The sequence below is a fragment of the Alosa alosa genome, chromosome 4 (assembly GCF_017589495.1).
Source record: "Alosa alosa isolate M-15738 ecotype Scorff River chromosome 4, AALO_Geno_1.1, whole genome shotgun sequence".
NCBI classification, from domain to species: Eukaryota; Metazoa; Chordata; class Actinopteri; order Clupeiformes; family Clupeidae; genus Alosa; species Alosa alosa.
In genome coordinates this window covers 28630065-28647564 of record NC_063192.1, presented here as the reverse complement: position 1 = coordinate 28647564, position 17500 = coordinate 28630065, and the positions used below count along the sequence as shown (strand labels likewise).

Sequence of the window (17500 nt, the reverse complement as noted above, 5' to 3'; positions counted from 1 at the left end):
CTAAAAGCCTCAGGCCTGAAACACAATACAGCACCGGAACACCAAGGGAGCAAGTAGGAACAAAGACATTCCCTCTCTCTACACACACACACACACACACACACACACACACACACACACACACACAAACACACACACACACGCTAGGAGGAACAAACATCATCCTGCAAAAGAATAGCTTGCGCCATGTGATTTGAATCTGAATAGTGTCATATCATTAATCCTCCTCATCACCACTATTTAGTGTTATTAATGACATCAGTATTGATGCTCCTCTATGTAGCCTACGTCCTGTGACAGGCGCTGGGGATATCGTCCATTTAACTGATCAGACGTTATGCGCTCAGACTGCAAGGCTCATTTGATTGGGTTAAAGCTTAATGCCTCAGCATGCTACCACGCCAACCTGGACCGACTAACATCACAGGACACTACAAGCAACAGACGGCCACGGTTGCCACCAGCAACCAGAAAAGACATAACAAGGCGAATCGAGTGTTATGTCTGTAGTAATGTCTGCTTTGTAGATTAGTTCTGCCTGGTCTGTGAAAGGGGAACATGTGTAATTGTTCCCAATCGATGACATGAAACAGCTGGGAACATGTCAATCAGAGTCCAGCTATAATACAGCAGGAGGCCTGCATGTAGGTCGCCATGGTGATCATTACCACTGCGGATACTGCCCTGTCTCCACAGTCTGCTCTCTCAATCTCATCTAGTTTCACATCAGGAAGTAGACGGAAGGAAGTAGAGACAAAACAACCAACCTTGAATGTGCCCCCATGGTGACAATGTCTTATGCAAATTACAGTCACACAGTCAGACTTTGTTTGCCGTGATTAGAGCTGGCATATTGTTATGACTATATTATGATTGCAGTTGTTAGGCTATGCTAATGCTATGACAGTTGATAGTTATGCAATGATATTTTATTGCTAGCAGTGATTCCTTAAATGAACAGCAGCTATGGCTACATTTTGATTACAATTATGCTATGCTAATGCTATGAGAACAGTTGATAGTTTGCCTATGCATTGATACAGTATGCTATAGACCCTTTCAAGAGAGTTCCATTATCAGCATCATAGTTGGCCCCACAAGGCTTCCGTTGCAGAGGAAGTAGATTGGGAACCAAATAGAATGTTCAAGCATTGTTTTTGTTTTTATTGTTGAAAGGGTCTATATGCTAGCGGCTTCTTTGAATGAGCATCAGCTAGCTGGCATTAGGTCACCTCTGGCCCAGATCTGGCCCCAGTCCGCTACATACTGTACCTGCTCCACAGCCCTGTGCTTTCTGCTCTGGGCCTCTGTGAATCCTGCTGCACTGTCTAAAGCTCTGTCTGTAAGAGTCATGGGCATCTAAATGGACATAGCTAGCCCATGCTAAATGAGGCTGAAATATCAACATTTTTAGAGACGAGCTATCAGTAACAAATGGCTCCAGTTACAGCTACTTATATACACACTGGAGCTTAACAGACACTCTCTCTCTCTCTCTCTCTCTCTCTCTCTCTCTCTCTCTCTCTCTAACTCTCTCTCTAACTCTCTCTCTCTAAAACTCTGTCAGGCCGTGTCCCACAGTTGTACATTATACAGGGCTGAGATCTAGAGGAGAACCCCAGACAAGCCAAGGGCAAATCAGATGAAGAGAGTGACCCATGCTAAACGCACGCTCACACACACACACACACACACACACACACACACACACACCCTCACAGACACACATTACAGTACACACACACACACACACACACACACACACATTACAGTACACTCACACACACACACACACACACACAGATACTCCAAGTACGTACACCACAAATGTGGGTAGAAATGTGCTGTGTGGCTGTGTGTGAGCCCATCCCAGGCAGGGCACTGTTAAACAAGAGGCATTTTGGTGCAACAGACCAACAGTAAACACGATGGAAGACATGATTTCAAGTCCACAGGCACATACACACACATGTACACAAACACACACACACACGTACACAAACACACACACACACGCATAACAAACACACACACACACATGTACACAAACACACACACACATGTACACAAACACACACACACACATGTACACAAACACACACACACATGTACACAAACACACACACACACATGTACACAAACACACCCTTGAGCTCTTCCTCCTCCCCCACCACCACCTGCTGGCTGGCTGCACAGAAGGAGGCCACCAGACAAAGAAAGAAAATCAATAAATTAATCAAATCAATCAACAAACTGCCCCTGACTAGACACACACACACACACACACACACACACACACACACACACACACACACACACACACACACACACACACACACACACACACACACACACGGGTGACTCCCTTCTGACAAGAAGCATCATTCAGACAGAGCCTGCAGAGAAACCTACAGCAAACAATTCTCCTTTGTCTGACCTGCAGGACATCCCCAGAAACACACAGAGAGGAGTGAGGGAGTGAGAGAGAAAAGATGGACAGAATAAGATAGAAAGGGGAGAGGGGGAAATGGAGGGACTGGGCAGACTGAGACAGAATGAGTGACAGAAAGAGACAGATAGGGAGGGAGAGAGAGAGAGTGTGAGGCATGGAGAGATTTGGAGAAAGCAGTGCCTTGTGTCGCCACATCTGCTAATGACACGGCCACTCCCCCTCTGGAAAACAAACATTTGCCCTTCCACATCGCCCCACCAGCCTCCAGCCAGCAGGCCGCGGGTTTGGGTGCGCTCCCAAGGGGACTGGGGACAGGGGGGCGAGTGTGTGAGAGTGTGAGTGAGTTGGGGAGGGGGAAACAGCACCCACCCACCCCCTCGTCCACCGTCCCCCACCTCCACCCCCCCAATTACAACTGGCACGCTAATTATTTCAGCTGGAGAGAGTGAATTATGCATGAGAGAGAGAGAGAGAGAGATAGAGAGAGACAACACAGAACAATACAACACCTAATGACAGCTATATCTCCATTTGCAAGGGAGAGAGAAAGAGAGAGAAAGAGACAGAAAGAGTGAGAGAGAGAGAGAAAGAGAGAACAGGAAGCAGCACTGAGCGGAGCTTAGCATAGCGCTACACCTCCTCTCTGTCTCCGTGTCTGTGTTTTTGTCCCTCTGTCGGTGTCACTTCCTCCCCTGGTCTCAGGCATAGCAACAGAGCAACAGAGCGCGCTCAGCACCAGCGGCACCGGCAGCGCAGGACTCCGAAAGCGTCACAGCAGGACTCCAATTACGTAACGCCAATCAATCAGACGCTTAAAGATGTCCGACGGACCATCACCCCTTTCAGCACGCATCATACACACTCCACAGCCGCCTCAGGTGCAGCACCGCAGGAAACAGAAACACACGCACGTCTGTCTCTCTCTCTCTCTCTCTCTCTCTCTCTCTCTCTCTCTCTCTCTCTCTCTCTCTCTCTCTCTCTCTCTCTCTCTCTCTCTCTCTCTCTCTCTCTCTCTCTCTGTCAGTCCGAGAGAAGCTCGTCCTTTGTGTCTCTGAGGATGAGAGGATAAGAGAGAGGAATGAGGGAGGAATATTGTTAGCTAGCTTTGCTCTTACCCTCTAGCATATCAACACCAGCTCTGACTTGGGACTAACGCTGGAAGGTAGAAAGCTGGTCCACAGATCCTCGTTGTATGCACACGCACCACCACACACACACACACACACACACACACACACACACACACACAAACACACAGGCTGATACACCCAGGGCTCAGTGAGAGGGTCCAGAACCTTTCAGAGGACGCCAGCACGACCAGCAGAGCCGAAACAGAAACAGACCACCAGTAGAACACGAACAAGCGCACAGCCAGACAGGAGAGAGAGAGAGAGAGAAAGAGAGAAAGAGAGAGATGGTGGGATAGAGAGAGACAGAGAAGGAAGAGGAGAGCGAAAACGACAGCATCAGCAGCACAAGCCAGAAGCATGCCACTAGGATGAAGAGCCGGACTTACAACCCCCTTACACACACACACACACACGCACAGAGGCATATGGCTGCACACACAGGAGACAGCCGCACACACACACACACACACACACACTGCTGTAGAGAACAGGCTCCGTGCAGGAGAGAGAGGAGAGGGAAGAAATAGGCTCACCGGTGGTTAGCAGCTCCTCTGCTCGCTCACAGCCTCCTCGTCATCCAGGAAGCCCAACGGAAAACCGGCAGCACGACCAGCATCGAGCATCCCCTCTCTGACTCTCTCTCTCTCTCGCTCTATTCCTCCACCCGCTCTCTTTCTCTCTCACTCACTCGCTCGCCAGCTAGCTTCTCTTCTCCTCTCCTCCGCAGCACTTATTTCATTATTTCTCTCCCCCCTCTCGCTCACTCGCTCGCTCTCTCCCTCCCTCCCTCTCCCTCCTCCCTCTCTCTGGCTCTCTCTCTCCCTCACTCCAGTTGGCTGCTCCAGATGTCTCTCTGTCTATCTCCCTTCTCTCTCTCTCACATTGCTTAGGCTAGTATTCTTTTCTGTTTTGATTTTTCCTGTTTGCTCTGTGTTGATTTTTCCTCCTCTCTCTCTCTTTCTCTCCCTCCCTCCCTCCCTTCCTCCTCTCTCTCACTCTCTCTCACTCTGTCTTTCACAGACTAAACGCCGGGGCTGCCCCTACTGCGCTCAGAATACTGATGGCCAGAGAGGACAAAAGGCACGGGCACTGCAAGGCAGCAGCCTTTACATTAGCAGCTGATATCTTCTGCTCGGACGCTCGGTGTGGTGCGGCTCCTCACTCGCCTTGTCTCCTCTCCCCAGCTCAGCACAGCTCTGTATATGTGTGTGTGTGTGTGTGTGTGTGTGTGTGTGTGTGTGTGTGTGTGTGTGTGAGAGAGAGAGTGCTCAGTACCATCCCTGTCTCAGGCAGGCAGGCAGGCAGGGTGTTGTACTGTCCCTGGAGAGGCAGTGGCACACAGTGGGGGCAGGGTGGAAATCCTGGCCCGGAGTTCTATCGGGCTGGATCATATACAGATTGCAATCCCGGACTTTCAGTAGCCACACAAATGTACAAACACTCTCACACACTCTCACACACAGGCACCCATAATACACATAGAATCACATAAAACACACAGATGTGTACATTAACATGCAAACAGACGTATGTGCCTGTGCACAGACACACACACACACACACACACACACACACACACACACACACACACATACACACACAATCACACACAATCACACACACACACACACACACACACACACACACACACAATCACACACAGAGGGGGGTCTGTTAATTCTGCAAGCTGCACGCCAGCTCAGGGGCTCAGAGCTGGAGGAAAACACACTGGAGAATTAAGAGTAGGATTTAGAGAGAGGGCAACAGAGAGAGAGAGAGAGGGGAGGGAGAGGGAGAGAGAGAGGGAGGGAGAGGGAGAGAGAGAGGGAGGGAGAGGGGGGCAGATGGAGGGAAGAGAAAGGAGAAAGAATGAGGCTAATGCTTAAGAAATAGTAGAGAGAAGTGAGAGAGAGTAAACAGAGAGAGGGAGAGAGAGAGAGATACATGCATAGAGAGGGGATACGAGAAAGAGAGAGAGGAGAAATTAAGAGAAGGATAGGATATATAGAAAGAAAGAAAGAAAGAAAGAAAGGATGGGGAAAGAGCGCATTATTGCTGAGCTGTTTTCTGAGAGACGTGTGATCATGACTTCAGACTTCACAAGTCAAATGAGACACGGATTAAAGGCAAAGGGAGCCCTTCTTAAAGGTAATGGGATGCCCTTCTTAAAGGGACATTTGTATGGGTCTATTTCAAAGTTGGTTTACGCTGTTATTGAGCCATTGTGTGCCAGTAGTGTGTGTGTGTGTGTGTGTGTGTGTGTCTTTGGGTGGTCATCTCCTCTTAAACCATTAAATGGATCAGCTGCAATGTTGGCTGCATTAAGTTTCCATTCAGGGTTTTTGTTTCAGTGATGGACTCTCAGAATAGTAACAGTGTGAGCCAATGGCTGTCAATGGAGTCAACAAGGACTAAAATGATCTCCCAGCATGCACTGCCTGAAACCACACAGGAATTACATTCTATATGATAAGGGGGTGTCCTGTACCCACTGAAAAAAAACACGACTGATTCTGGGTTAGCCTGAAGTAGGTATCACCTAATAAGAAAAAAGAAAAAAAAAATAATAAGGAAAAAGTTAGCTGAACCACTGAAGAAGAGCAGGAAAAGGGTCCACTATGGTAAATCAACATGACGTCCACTATGGTAAATCAACATGACGTCCAGTATGGTAAATCAACATGACGTCCAGACAGACAGTGAAGTGTGTGCATGTACAGCAGAGTGATCAGACATCAAATATTAAAGCTCAAAAGCACAATGCATGCAGGCACACACACACACACACACACACACACACACACACACACACACACACACACTCACTCAATCTGGACATGCTAGGCACAATAAGCCTTGCCAGGATTTCCAACATGAGATCACAACTAGGCAAATAGCAGTTCCGGAAATATCCGATAGCCAAAGCACCAGCGTAATTACCTTCATTACTACAAAAATGTGGCTGTTTTGGGACACACGTCCCTTTCTGCATCCCACTACTTCTTCAAGCTGTACAGTCTGCTGACCCCAAACAACCTGGGAAGGGCATAGCTACTGCTACCCTACCTAAACCTACAATATAAATATTATCACTCAGAATAACCAATACACAAACAACTAAGACACACTAAAACACACACACACACACACACACACACACACACACACACACTCACATGATGTGATGCAAAGACCACCACCAAAACCCTGAAAAACCGACGGTGAACACACCTCTCCACAAACTCACACTATCAGTGCCTTAGAATACACACTAAACACACAATAGCAATGACGCATGCTACACTATATAACTATATACATAATATAACACACACTTACTATAACTACACATATAACACATATATACAAACACAAACAAACAAACAAACAAACAAACACACGCAGACACACACCTCCTCAACAAAAGGCATTTATCCATGCAGTCTGACACAATGATAACTCAATGCCAAAATACATATCTCATTATCATTTTGTGAATCACGAATACGCTTTTCACCAGTGAAATCTTTCCAGCCCAAGGGCACAGTGACCAGTGATCAGCCATCCGTGGGTGACTGCTTAATCCCTCTGGGCACTTTCACAAAAGGAGTAAGGGAGCAGCCGGTAAAGAGAATGCCATGCAATAAGGTCAGGCACAAACAAACAAACAAACAAACAAACAAACAAATGATCAATTTTACTTGTTGCAAGCTTCCAGTCGGTGTATTCTTAAACAATTCTCAACTAGCCAGAACACGCAGGCCTTCCCCTTACAGTCTTCAAGATAACAAGTTAGTTAGACATACTTTTCCTTTAGGTCCTTTTGTTGGTGTATTCTTACAGGAGAGAGGTCAGTGCTTAATGTGACAGTTAACAGTATGAGTTGGGAGTTGGGTGGTTGCTCTATATGGTGTCTGTTACTCTATGGTGTCTGTTGCTCTATGGTGTCTGTCTGTCTATCTGTTTGTCCGTCTGTCTGACCTGTGACTAAAATCCCCCCCAGCCTAAAGTGTATTTGTCCGTCAGCACCCTGACACACACCATATCATCTCTGTGTGTGTGTGTGTGTGTGTGTGTGTGTGTGTGTGTGTGTTGCTGAATATGTGCTGAATGTGTTTGTGCTTGCATTGTGTGTTCTGAGGATCATAGGGGAGTTGGCACTGAGAAAATTACTTACTCTGTGGGTGTATGTCTGTCTGTGTGTGTGGTGTGTGTGGTGTGTGTGTGGTGTGTGGTGTGTGTGTGTGTGTGTGTGTGTGGAGGGGAGTGAAAAGCAGTTATTCACTCCTACTCAAAGAGTCAGCAGAAACACACACATACACACACACACCAAATATTACTCATTTACGGAGGAGTGTGTGGATGGAGAAGGCAAGAGTGGAATCTAAGACAGAAGCTTTGGAGTGACACAGAGAACATTAAACCATAACAGTGGGACGTGGAAAGACACATAGATAAGAGGACGGAAAAAGGGAAAAAATAAAAGTGACAGAACAGAGAGAAAATTAGAAAAATATGGAAAGAGATCCGCTCATGGTAACAGAAAGGAAATGTTTGATTTAGCAGCACAGCAGGTTGACTGGTTAAACAGATAGACAGACAAAGGGGATGTGTGTCTAATCTTATCCATACACAGCAGGGTTGTGCACAATTTGAATTGCAATTCTGTTTCCTGTTTGCTACCTCAATTGAAATGCAAGTGAAATTCAAGAATTGAATTTAAGAGCCAGTTTCAATTCAATTCTGGAATTTTGCACAAGCCTGATACACAGCTAGCTGAAGGACGTGCCCAGGACAAGTCATCTCTCTCTTTCTGTTTCTGTCAGTCAACATTCCAATTCAAATTCAACTCAAAATGCTTTATTGGCATGAAAATGTCACTCATATTGCCTAAGCAGTTAATATTATATAATACAATAAATCTGGACTTATACATATCAACAGATTTCATAGAAAACTCACAGACACAGTCAGACAGTCGATTAATCTATTATTCATCTATTAATTTGTTACAGAAAAGGGTGAATAAATTATGTCCTCAAATGCCTTTTTTTCCCACACAAAAAAATATTTAGTTTACTGTTGTAGAGGAATTTAAGCAAAACTGGAAATATTCAAGTTTAAGAAGGTCCAATCAGAGAATTTTTGGGTATTTTCTTGACAAAAATGATATTAAACAAAATAGTTGTCGATTAATTTAATAGTTGACAACTGATCTATTGACCGATTAATTGCTGAAGCCCTAACATACACACAGTCCTGCATACTCATATACACACACTCACACACACACACTCACACACGTGCCCACACACCACGACACACATGTCCACTGTGGAGGTCTTCACTATTAGTGAAAGTAGGTTATCTTCAACCACCAGAGAACACAATAACAACCTAAAAATAATTCACCTTCATATGAGCAACACACTAACTAAAGACTCAACCTTAGTCAACCTCTAACACGCTACAGTTCTGACACACACACACACACACACACACACGGTTATTAACATACATTCCCTCATCATGGGACAATACACTCTCTGCATACAGCACACGCTATATCATCCATGAACACAGCAGTCATCCTAATATTACACAGCACAGCACACACACACACACACACACACACACCTCCTCTAGTTGCAGGTAGATAACACACACTCATAGCTTAGCTCTCTGATGTGTCCTGTCATTGCAGCGTCCCAGTGCAGTAGCAGCCAAAGCACTCTGCAGCGCCGGACGATCTCATAACTCTCCCTCTCGCTCTCTCACACACACACACACACATACACACACACACTCAGGCGAGTGCTATACTATACATCCAGCAGCCCCGACTGATATAGTGAAATGCAAGGACCACTGCCAATTAGCATACACAGTGAAAAACAGATGGAAGCAACAACAGAACACACATGCACACACATGCGTGCACACACACACACACACACACACACACACACACGTACCTACGGAGTGGCAGTCACTGTATGAGAACCTCGCCTTCCTCCAGAAGCCGGGAGGGAGGTCAACCTCAGACGCACCCAGAGCGGACATCACTCTCTCACACACACACACACACACACACACAAACACACACACTCAGACACACACACACACACACAAACGGACACGTGCACACTCACACAGAGCACTGCCTATGGTCACACCACACCGGAGAGCATGCTGCGGCAGCAATCTCTCTCCCTCACACACACGAACACACACACACACACACACACACACAGATATACTCACATACACACTAGAGGCGTGCAAGGCAAAGGCAGAGACAGTCTCACAGAACGCCCATGTCTTCTCACTGTCTCTCTCACTCACACACACACACACACACACACACACACACACACACACACACACACACACACACACACACACACACACAATCACAGAGCAGTACAACAGCGCAGTCATATGCTTAGGCTAAAATGGTGATACATGCAAAACACATTAGAGGTAGATACACTTTCAGATAGACAAAGATTCATATCAAAGAGTGAGAGAGAGAGAATGAGAAGAGAGAGAGAGAATGAGAACGAGAGAGAGAGAGAATGAGAACGAGAGAGAGAGAATGAGAACGAGAGAGAGAGAGTGGAAGAGAAAAGATAAAAAAAGAGGAAAAGAGAAAAGAAAGCTCAGATATTGGGTAAGGGAGACAATTACTCCCCTCTGCACACACACACACACACACACACACACACACACACACACACACACACACACACACACACACATGCCTTCTATTCTCAGTAAGAATTGTGAATTCATGACACTTCGGCCCGATACAGGAAGTGCTTACTAAGCAAATAATGATTCTACTGCCAAGCCTAGACAACCTCTGGAAAGCACACACACACACACACACACACACACACACACACACACACACTCCAACAACTCCCCAATACACACTTAAACATAATACACACATCGTAGTGTGCCTCCTCAGAACACCTGAGCCATGCAATACATGTGTTGCATGGAAACAGTTCCCATGGCACAGATGAATCCCTAATTAACCAACGCTCCTGGCATCTGCCCTGGTGTGGCTCAAACACTTCAGAAGCAGCCGAAGCCCACAGAGAGTATGACATCCATCACTGGCTAACCACTCCACACGGGACACGTTTCAGCGCAGGAAACAGCAGACTGGTCTACGAAGCAGCACTAACAGTGCATTAGTGGGCATGGTGGAGCCATGCTAACGTCACTGACTGACAATCGGTTGACCCTAGCTTTGATTCCTGAACCCGCTGTTGCAAGCCTGTATCGCTTTGGATAAAAGTCAACTTTAACTTTTAACTTTATTTATCTGTTGTTTCATTGTTGTTTGCGTTGTTTCTTTCATCATCATCAACAACAACAACAACAATCAACAACAACAACAACAACAACAACAGCATGTTATATGTTCATATCACTTTATCTAAGGACCCAAAGCTCTTAAGAGTGAAGAGAGGGATGTCACTTTAACCACCACCAGTATGTGTTTCACGTTGCCGTTTTACAAAGAGGGAACAGCTCTGACGTCCAACACCAGCCCCAGAGGATGATGCTGCCCCACCTGCCTGGGCTCTGATTTGGGCAAACCCCCAGGAAGACGCCTGGGTTTGTTAAGTAGACTATTTTTCATCGTGTGAGATGCTGCAGCTGCACCGCTCTGTTCGGATTAAAGTGTGGTACTTACTGTCCTCTCCTGGGCAAGGCATGCCTGGCTTCTCTGGGATACTGGGGAACACTGACAGAGAGATGGACAGAGAAAGAGATGGAGAGAGAGAGAGAGGAGAGGGATCATTAGCTTTAGCAACAAAGTGAAATGACCAATGAAGTTCAGACAGGGAGAAGAAGTCGGTGTATATTTGTCTGTGTGAGCCTATGTGTGTGTGTGTGTGTGTGTGTGTGTGTGTGTGTGTGTGTGTGTGTGTGTGTGTGTGTGTGTGTGTGTGTGTGTGTGTGAGTGTAAACAAAGGCAATGGTGAAGGGGGGGTGAAAGGAAGTCACACACACACATCATATAAACTAAACTAAACCTAGCAATATAATATTATTAATTATAACATAATATGTTAAGAACTGTGTTATTAACCATTATTAATTGAGGCCATGGTGTGAGAGAGAGAGACAGTGTGTGTGTGTGTGTGTGTGTGCGTGCGTGTGTGTGTGTGCACGCGTGTGCGTGTGTGTGTGTGTGTGTGCGCATGTGCGTGTGTGTGTGTGTGTGTGTGTGTGTGTGCTGTTGGCTGTCTGTCTGGTCTGTGTGTGTGTGTGCGTCGTGTGTGTGCGCGTGTGTGTGTGTACCTGGCGTGTGTGTGTGTGCTTGCGATGTGTGTGTGTGTGTGTGTGTGTGTGTGTGTGTGTGCGTGTGTGTGTGTGTGTGTGTGTGTGTGTGCATTGTGTGTGTGTGTGTGTGTGTGTGCACGCGTGTGCGTGCGTGTGTGCGTGTGCGTGTGTGTGTGTGTGGCGTGTGTGTGTGTGTGTGTGTGTGTGTGTGTGTGTGCTGTTGGCTGTCTGTCTGGTCTGTGTGTCTGACTGCCTGGGGTGCGTCACGTGTGTGTGTGTGTGTGTGTGTGTGTGTGTGTGTGTGTGTGTGTGCGTGCGTGTGTGTGTGCGTGTGTGTGCGTGTGTGTGTGTGTGTGTGTGTGTGTGTTATAGGGTTCATTTGTATTCAGACAGAGGTGTTTCATTTGTTTTTCTTTTTACTGTCTGGCTCCTGATGCACTGGTGAGTTTCCATTAGGTGCAAGCTGAAGGGCTCACACAAACGGACAACCGCACGTGCGCGCACACACACACACACACACACACACACACACACGTCTCTCTCTCTCTCTCTCTCACACCATGGCCTCAAGGTCACCATGCACCTGCTGCTACAGCAACACAGACACAAACACACAAGACAACTATACACTGATTTCCCTCCAACCAAAAAACACACACACACACACACACACACACACACAGAGAGAACCACACAGAGACACAGACATAGACACACACACACTCACACACCAGACGGCTACACTGATTTTCTTGGAGAGATACATAGTCACACAGAATCAGGAGCTGCCCCATCTACCATTAGTCGAGTCCTTTCATTGGTCAGCTCAGAATTCCACTACTGATGTGTGCAACAGGACACTGCCACGGGCAACTAGCCTTAGTAGTAATAGTAGTAGCAGAGTAGTATTATAATATTATTATCATTTATTACATTATCATCACTGACTTTTAAACCTTTAAAAGCATAAAACTCTTTTGTTGAATTGTATCTCTTGCTTGAGGAAGAGGAGGACGAGGAAGAGGAGGAAGATAAGAAAGAGGAAGAGGAGGGGGAGGGGGAAGAGCAGGAGAGGTACCATGGAGGAGGAGGCCAGACTTCCTGTTGCGGCCATAGAGACGGAACGCCTCCTCCAGCTCCATCTGGGACGAAATGGTGCACGGGTCACCTAGGAGTAAACAAGCAACAAACAAATAAACAAGTAAAAACAAACCCCACACAACTAGTGAGTGAAGTCTAACTGAACGCTGAGCAATTGTAATTTCACCCCAAAGGGGTCGATGGGCAGCTGATTGTAAAAAAGACACAGCACTGAACTAGTCCTGACGTGGCCCTGATCCTGACCTGGAATAAAGTTGGAGCCGACGATTTAGAACACCCTGACAAGACACAGCTCTGAACTAGTCCTGAGGTGGCCCTGATCCTGACCTGGAATAAAGTTGGAGCCGACGATTTAGAACACCCTGACGATTTAGACGATTTAGAACACCCTGACGATTTAGAAAGATTTAGAGCACCCTGACGATTTAGACGATTTAGAACACCCTGACAAGAAGCTTTCTTTTATCATGTTTTTCCTCCTTCTATACACTCTTAAAATGAATGTGTTGAAAACAACACAACTTGAGTTGTTTTTAACACATCTCTGTGTCCAGATAGGGACAACACAGTTTGTGTTGTTTCCTTTTTTGATTTGTTACACAATATGTGTTGAAAATAACACCACTTGCAACTTGCGTTGTTTTTTAATACATCTCTGTATCCAGATAGGGACAACAACACATTCGTTTTAAGAGTGTACACTGCTGTGTTTTAACGCTTTCTCTACAACCGGATTTATCGAGTCTTCAAAGTGAAAGCACCTCTATCTCTGCCTCTATCTACATCTGCTCTTTGTAGATGAACAAACCAAACAGCACAACACTCCTGAGACACGTCAGACGTGTGGTGTGCGCAGAGCAACTCAAACACTGTCGGACACGTTGTGTGCGCAGCGCAACTCAAACACCGTCAGACACAACGTTGAGATCCCCCCCGCGGTGTAGCGCAGCAGGCCACCATGGCTCCGGCGCGCCTCTCAGACCCAGATGAAAATTTGATGTGTGTGGATGTGCCGTGCGGCTGTTGATGCTGCCGAAGACCGGGACTGCCATCAGCCCACAGGACAGTGGGGGTGATTCCAGAACACAAGACTGGCACTGCCATCAGCCCACAGGACAGTGGGGGTGATTCCAGAACACCATCCACTTCCTCAGCCCATCACTGGCTTCATACACTCACTCTCAAGACACACACACACACACACACACACACACACACACACAGTGCTTCATGCACTACCTTACACTTATCAAACACACCGCATCTGGGCATCCCTGACTGACTAATACAGTATGTGTGAGGGACTTCACAGATAGTGGTCCACTCTGGAACGGACGCAGCCAAAACTTTATCAGTAACCACCTGGTCTGGTGCCGCCCTCTCTAGAGACCCCACCCCCCGCCCCAAATATCCACAATAACACAAACAGATAGACATGCTTTCAAAAACAATGGCCAATGACCGGATTCAAAACAGCCATTCAAAATCATGCAGTTTTTAAAACAACTCCTGTGGAAATCACTGAAATATCATGGTTACTTGAGTTTGTTAGCTATGTCATTGCCTAACATGGGTCCTGAAATCATGGAATGTTAGCCTATAGGTATCTGTTAATGAAGTCAGAGCATATGCAGTATCTGACATTTCACAATCACACTATTGGCATTCTACTTCTACCCAACTTCAGAAGCACACACAGCCCTCACAGTTCTAATCTATAGTATAAGTATATATACTCTTTTGATCTTTTGATTAGCCTAGAAATCTAGACGCGCCCCTAGCAAATTACATTTGCTGCCAGGGCTAGTCTAGCAACTCTCCGTTGGCTTGTGAGCTCCAGAAATCGAAACTTAATCAGGCCAATGAAATCTTGTATAGAGTCGTTAGGTGGGCTTAACATAATGATTGATGGCAGAGTTGCAACGGTTTGGCTTGAATTCCCTGCTACTTGAAAACAAATAAGATGGATGTTGCTGTTGGCGAACAGTGTGACACGAGTTAAGCTTTTATTAAGTTGGCAAACGTTTGAACTAGCCAACTCAGCTCCGCTGGTGGGAAACGATGGGACTCATAGCGCTGCCGCTGTCCTATTGCGTGCAAAGGGAATTTGAAAGACAACTGATTATCCCGCCCTTCGGACTGAGCACTGCGAACGGTGAGTGCCCAGACCCTACATTTTAATGTGGGTCTGGCTCGTCAGGCTATCTTTTGATACTCTTTTTATCCCAATCCATGAATTAGTGAAACACACTCAGCACATAGTGAACACACAGTGAGGTGAAGCACACACTAATCCCGGCAGTAATCCAGACGCAGTGAGCTGCCAGCTACAACAGCGGCGCTCGGGGAGCAGTGAGGGGTTAGGTGCCTTGCTCAAGGGCACTTCAGCCGTGCCTACTGGTCAGGGTTCGAACCGGCAACCCTCCGGTTACAGTCCGAAGCACTAACCAGTAAGCCACGGCTGCCCCTTTTAATCTTACTGTACACCAGGCAGACACGCAGGCACGCACGCATGCACAAACACACACACACACACACACACACACACACACACACACACACACACACACACACACAGACACACACACACACCTTCATCGTCAATCCATTTGAGTGTGATGGGTTGCTGCTGATGCAGACTGCAGATCTCTCGGACCTCGTCACACAGCTCAGGGTACGTCAGACTGGCCTCCAGATCAGAGATCAGCATGTCCCTGAGGGTGAAACACACACACACACACACACACACACACACACACACACACACACACACACACACACACAGAAAAAAACTATTGATCAAGCAAGAAGTAGCCTAAAGTGGAGGATACATGAGAAATGCTGGGCAACCACATAACCGGTTCCATGTGCTCTGATTGGGCGATCATGATAATTTGTTTACTGATTATTTAAGCTCCCCAGAAACAAATGATTCCTAACATCAATGGGAATGTGCCAGAACAACAATACTCAGGAACATTTCCCAACATTGCTCAAAAAGTTGCCTTGTGTAGGCCACCATCATCATAATGCTAAGATTGGTTGTTGAGTCATTCATAAACAAGAGCATTAGTAGGCTGTCTGCAGTTAGCAGTATGCGACAATATATTTATTAAAGGAGAATTCTGGTGTGACATTGACCTAAAGTGTATTGAAACATGATACCGAGTGTGAACGTATGTCTCATAGCCCATCTCGGCTTGTCCCTGCACTCCAAAATCTGGCTAGTTAGCCGATGCTACCAACAGCTTTTTTCAATAGTGGTGCTTGACATCGGGCTAACCATGCAAATAAATCACTGTTTTACACCCATTTACAAGGCTCAATGTATCTCCAAACTTCATTGGTAGACTTCCGAGGGCCCTGACATTTAAAACGAGACATTGAGAACTTTGAAAAGCACTGGTAGTTTACTTACAAGACGATTTATACAGACAGTATCTTCGAAGTTTAGCGTTTTTCAGCCATCTTGAATTTAGTCGATAAAGTCGAAAGCAACGAGTAAAATGAACAGGTATGATAAGGGATCAGATTCCAAAAATAATTCAGTGGAAATGCATGGATTCCAGTTTCTTCCAGTAGCAGCAACTCAATGTCTCGTTTTAAATGTCAGGGCCCTCGGAAGTCTACCAATGAAGTATAGAGATACATTGAGCCTCGTAAACAGGTGTAAAACAGTGATTTATTTGCATGGCTAGCCCGATGCCGAAGCACCATTATTGAAAAGCTGTTGGTAGCATCGGCTAACTAGAGCCAGATTTAGGAGTGCAGGGGACAAGCCGAGATGGGCTATGAGACATACGTTCACACTCGGTATCATGTTTCAATACACTTTAGGTCAATATCACACCGGAATTCTCCTTTAACATGTAAGAGATGATGACAGCCACCATGTGCCAAGAGTCAAGGGTCAGATCTTATCCTAAGCCTTCATGTCAGAGCACAGTACATGATGTCACCCTTTAGTAGTGTGACCAAGATGCTGAGTTGAGATATACACTGACCAGTGTGCTAATTAGCATGCTAATGGTGTAGCATTGTGTGTGTGTGTGTACGATGCATGGGTGTCATGTGTGTGTGTGTGTGAGTGTGTGCGCGTATCGTATGACACTAATGACTGCAGTGGGGTGTGAAGGCTAAAGGCTACACAGGAGAGCCTGTACTTCAAGTGACAGAACACACACAGCATGTGCGTACACACACGTACACACACACACACACACACACACACACACACACACACACACAAACAGGGCAGGGCGCTGTCCCTATATCCTCATGTCTGTCTTTTCATTCCCTCTCTCCTCCTTATCTCTCTCTCTCTCTCTCTTTTTCCATCTCTCTCTTTTCCTCTCACTGCTCTTCTCTCCCTCGCTCCTCTCCTCTTCTCTCCTCTCCTCTTCTCTTCCTTCTCCTCTCTTCTCCTCTCCTAAACAATTCTCCTCTCTTTATGTTTTAAGCTTCTCCTCTCTTCTATTCTCCGTTTTCTCCTCTATATCTCCTCTCCATA

At 46.3% G+C, this 17500-nt stretch overlaps 1 protein-coding gene across 1 annotated transcript in view; it reads right to left on the bottom strand.

The window, feature by feature from the left end:
* Positions 1–17500, bottom strand: part of LOC125293329 (protein kinase C zeta type-like) — a 153173-nt gene that overhangs the window by 125994 nt on the left and 9679 nt on the right. The window contains exons 2-4 of the mRNA XM_048241197.1: positions 15583–15704; positions 12968–13057; positions 11297–11347 (exon numbers count right to left, since the gene is read on the bottom strand). Of these exons, the coding sequence (XP_048097154.1) occupies positions 11297–11347; positions 12968–13057; positions 15583–15704 (263 nt within the window). The remainder of the gene's footprint in view (positions 1–11296; positions 11348–12967; positions 13058–15582; positions 15705–17500) is intronic.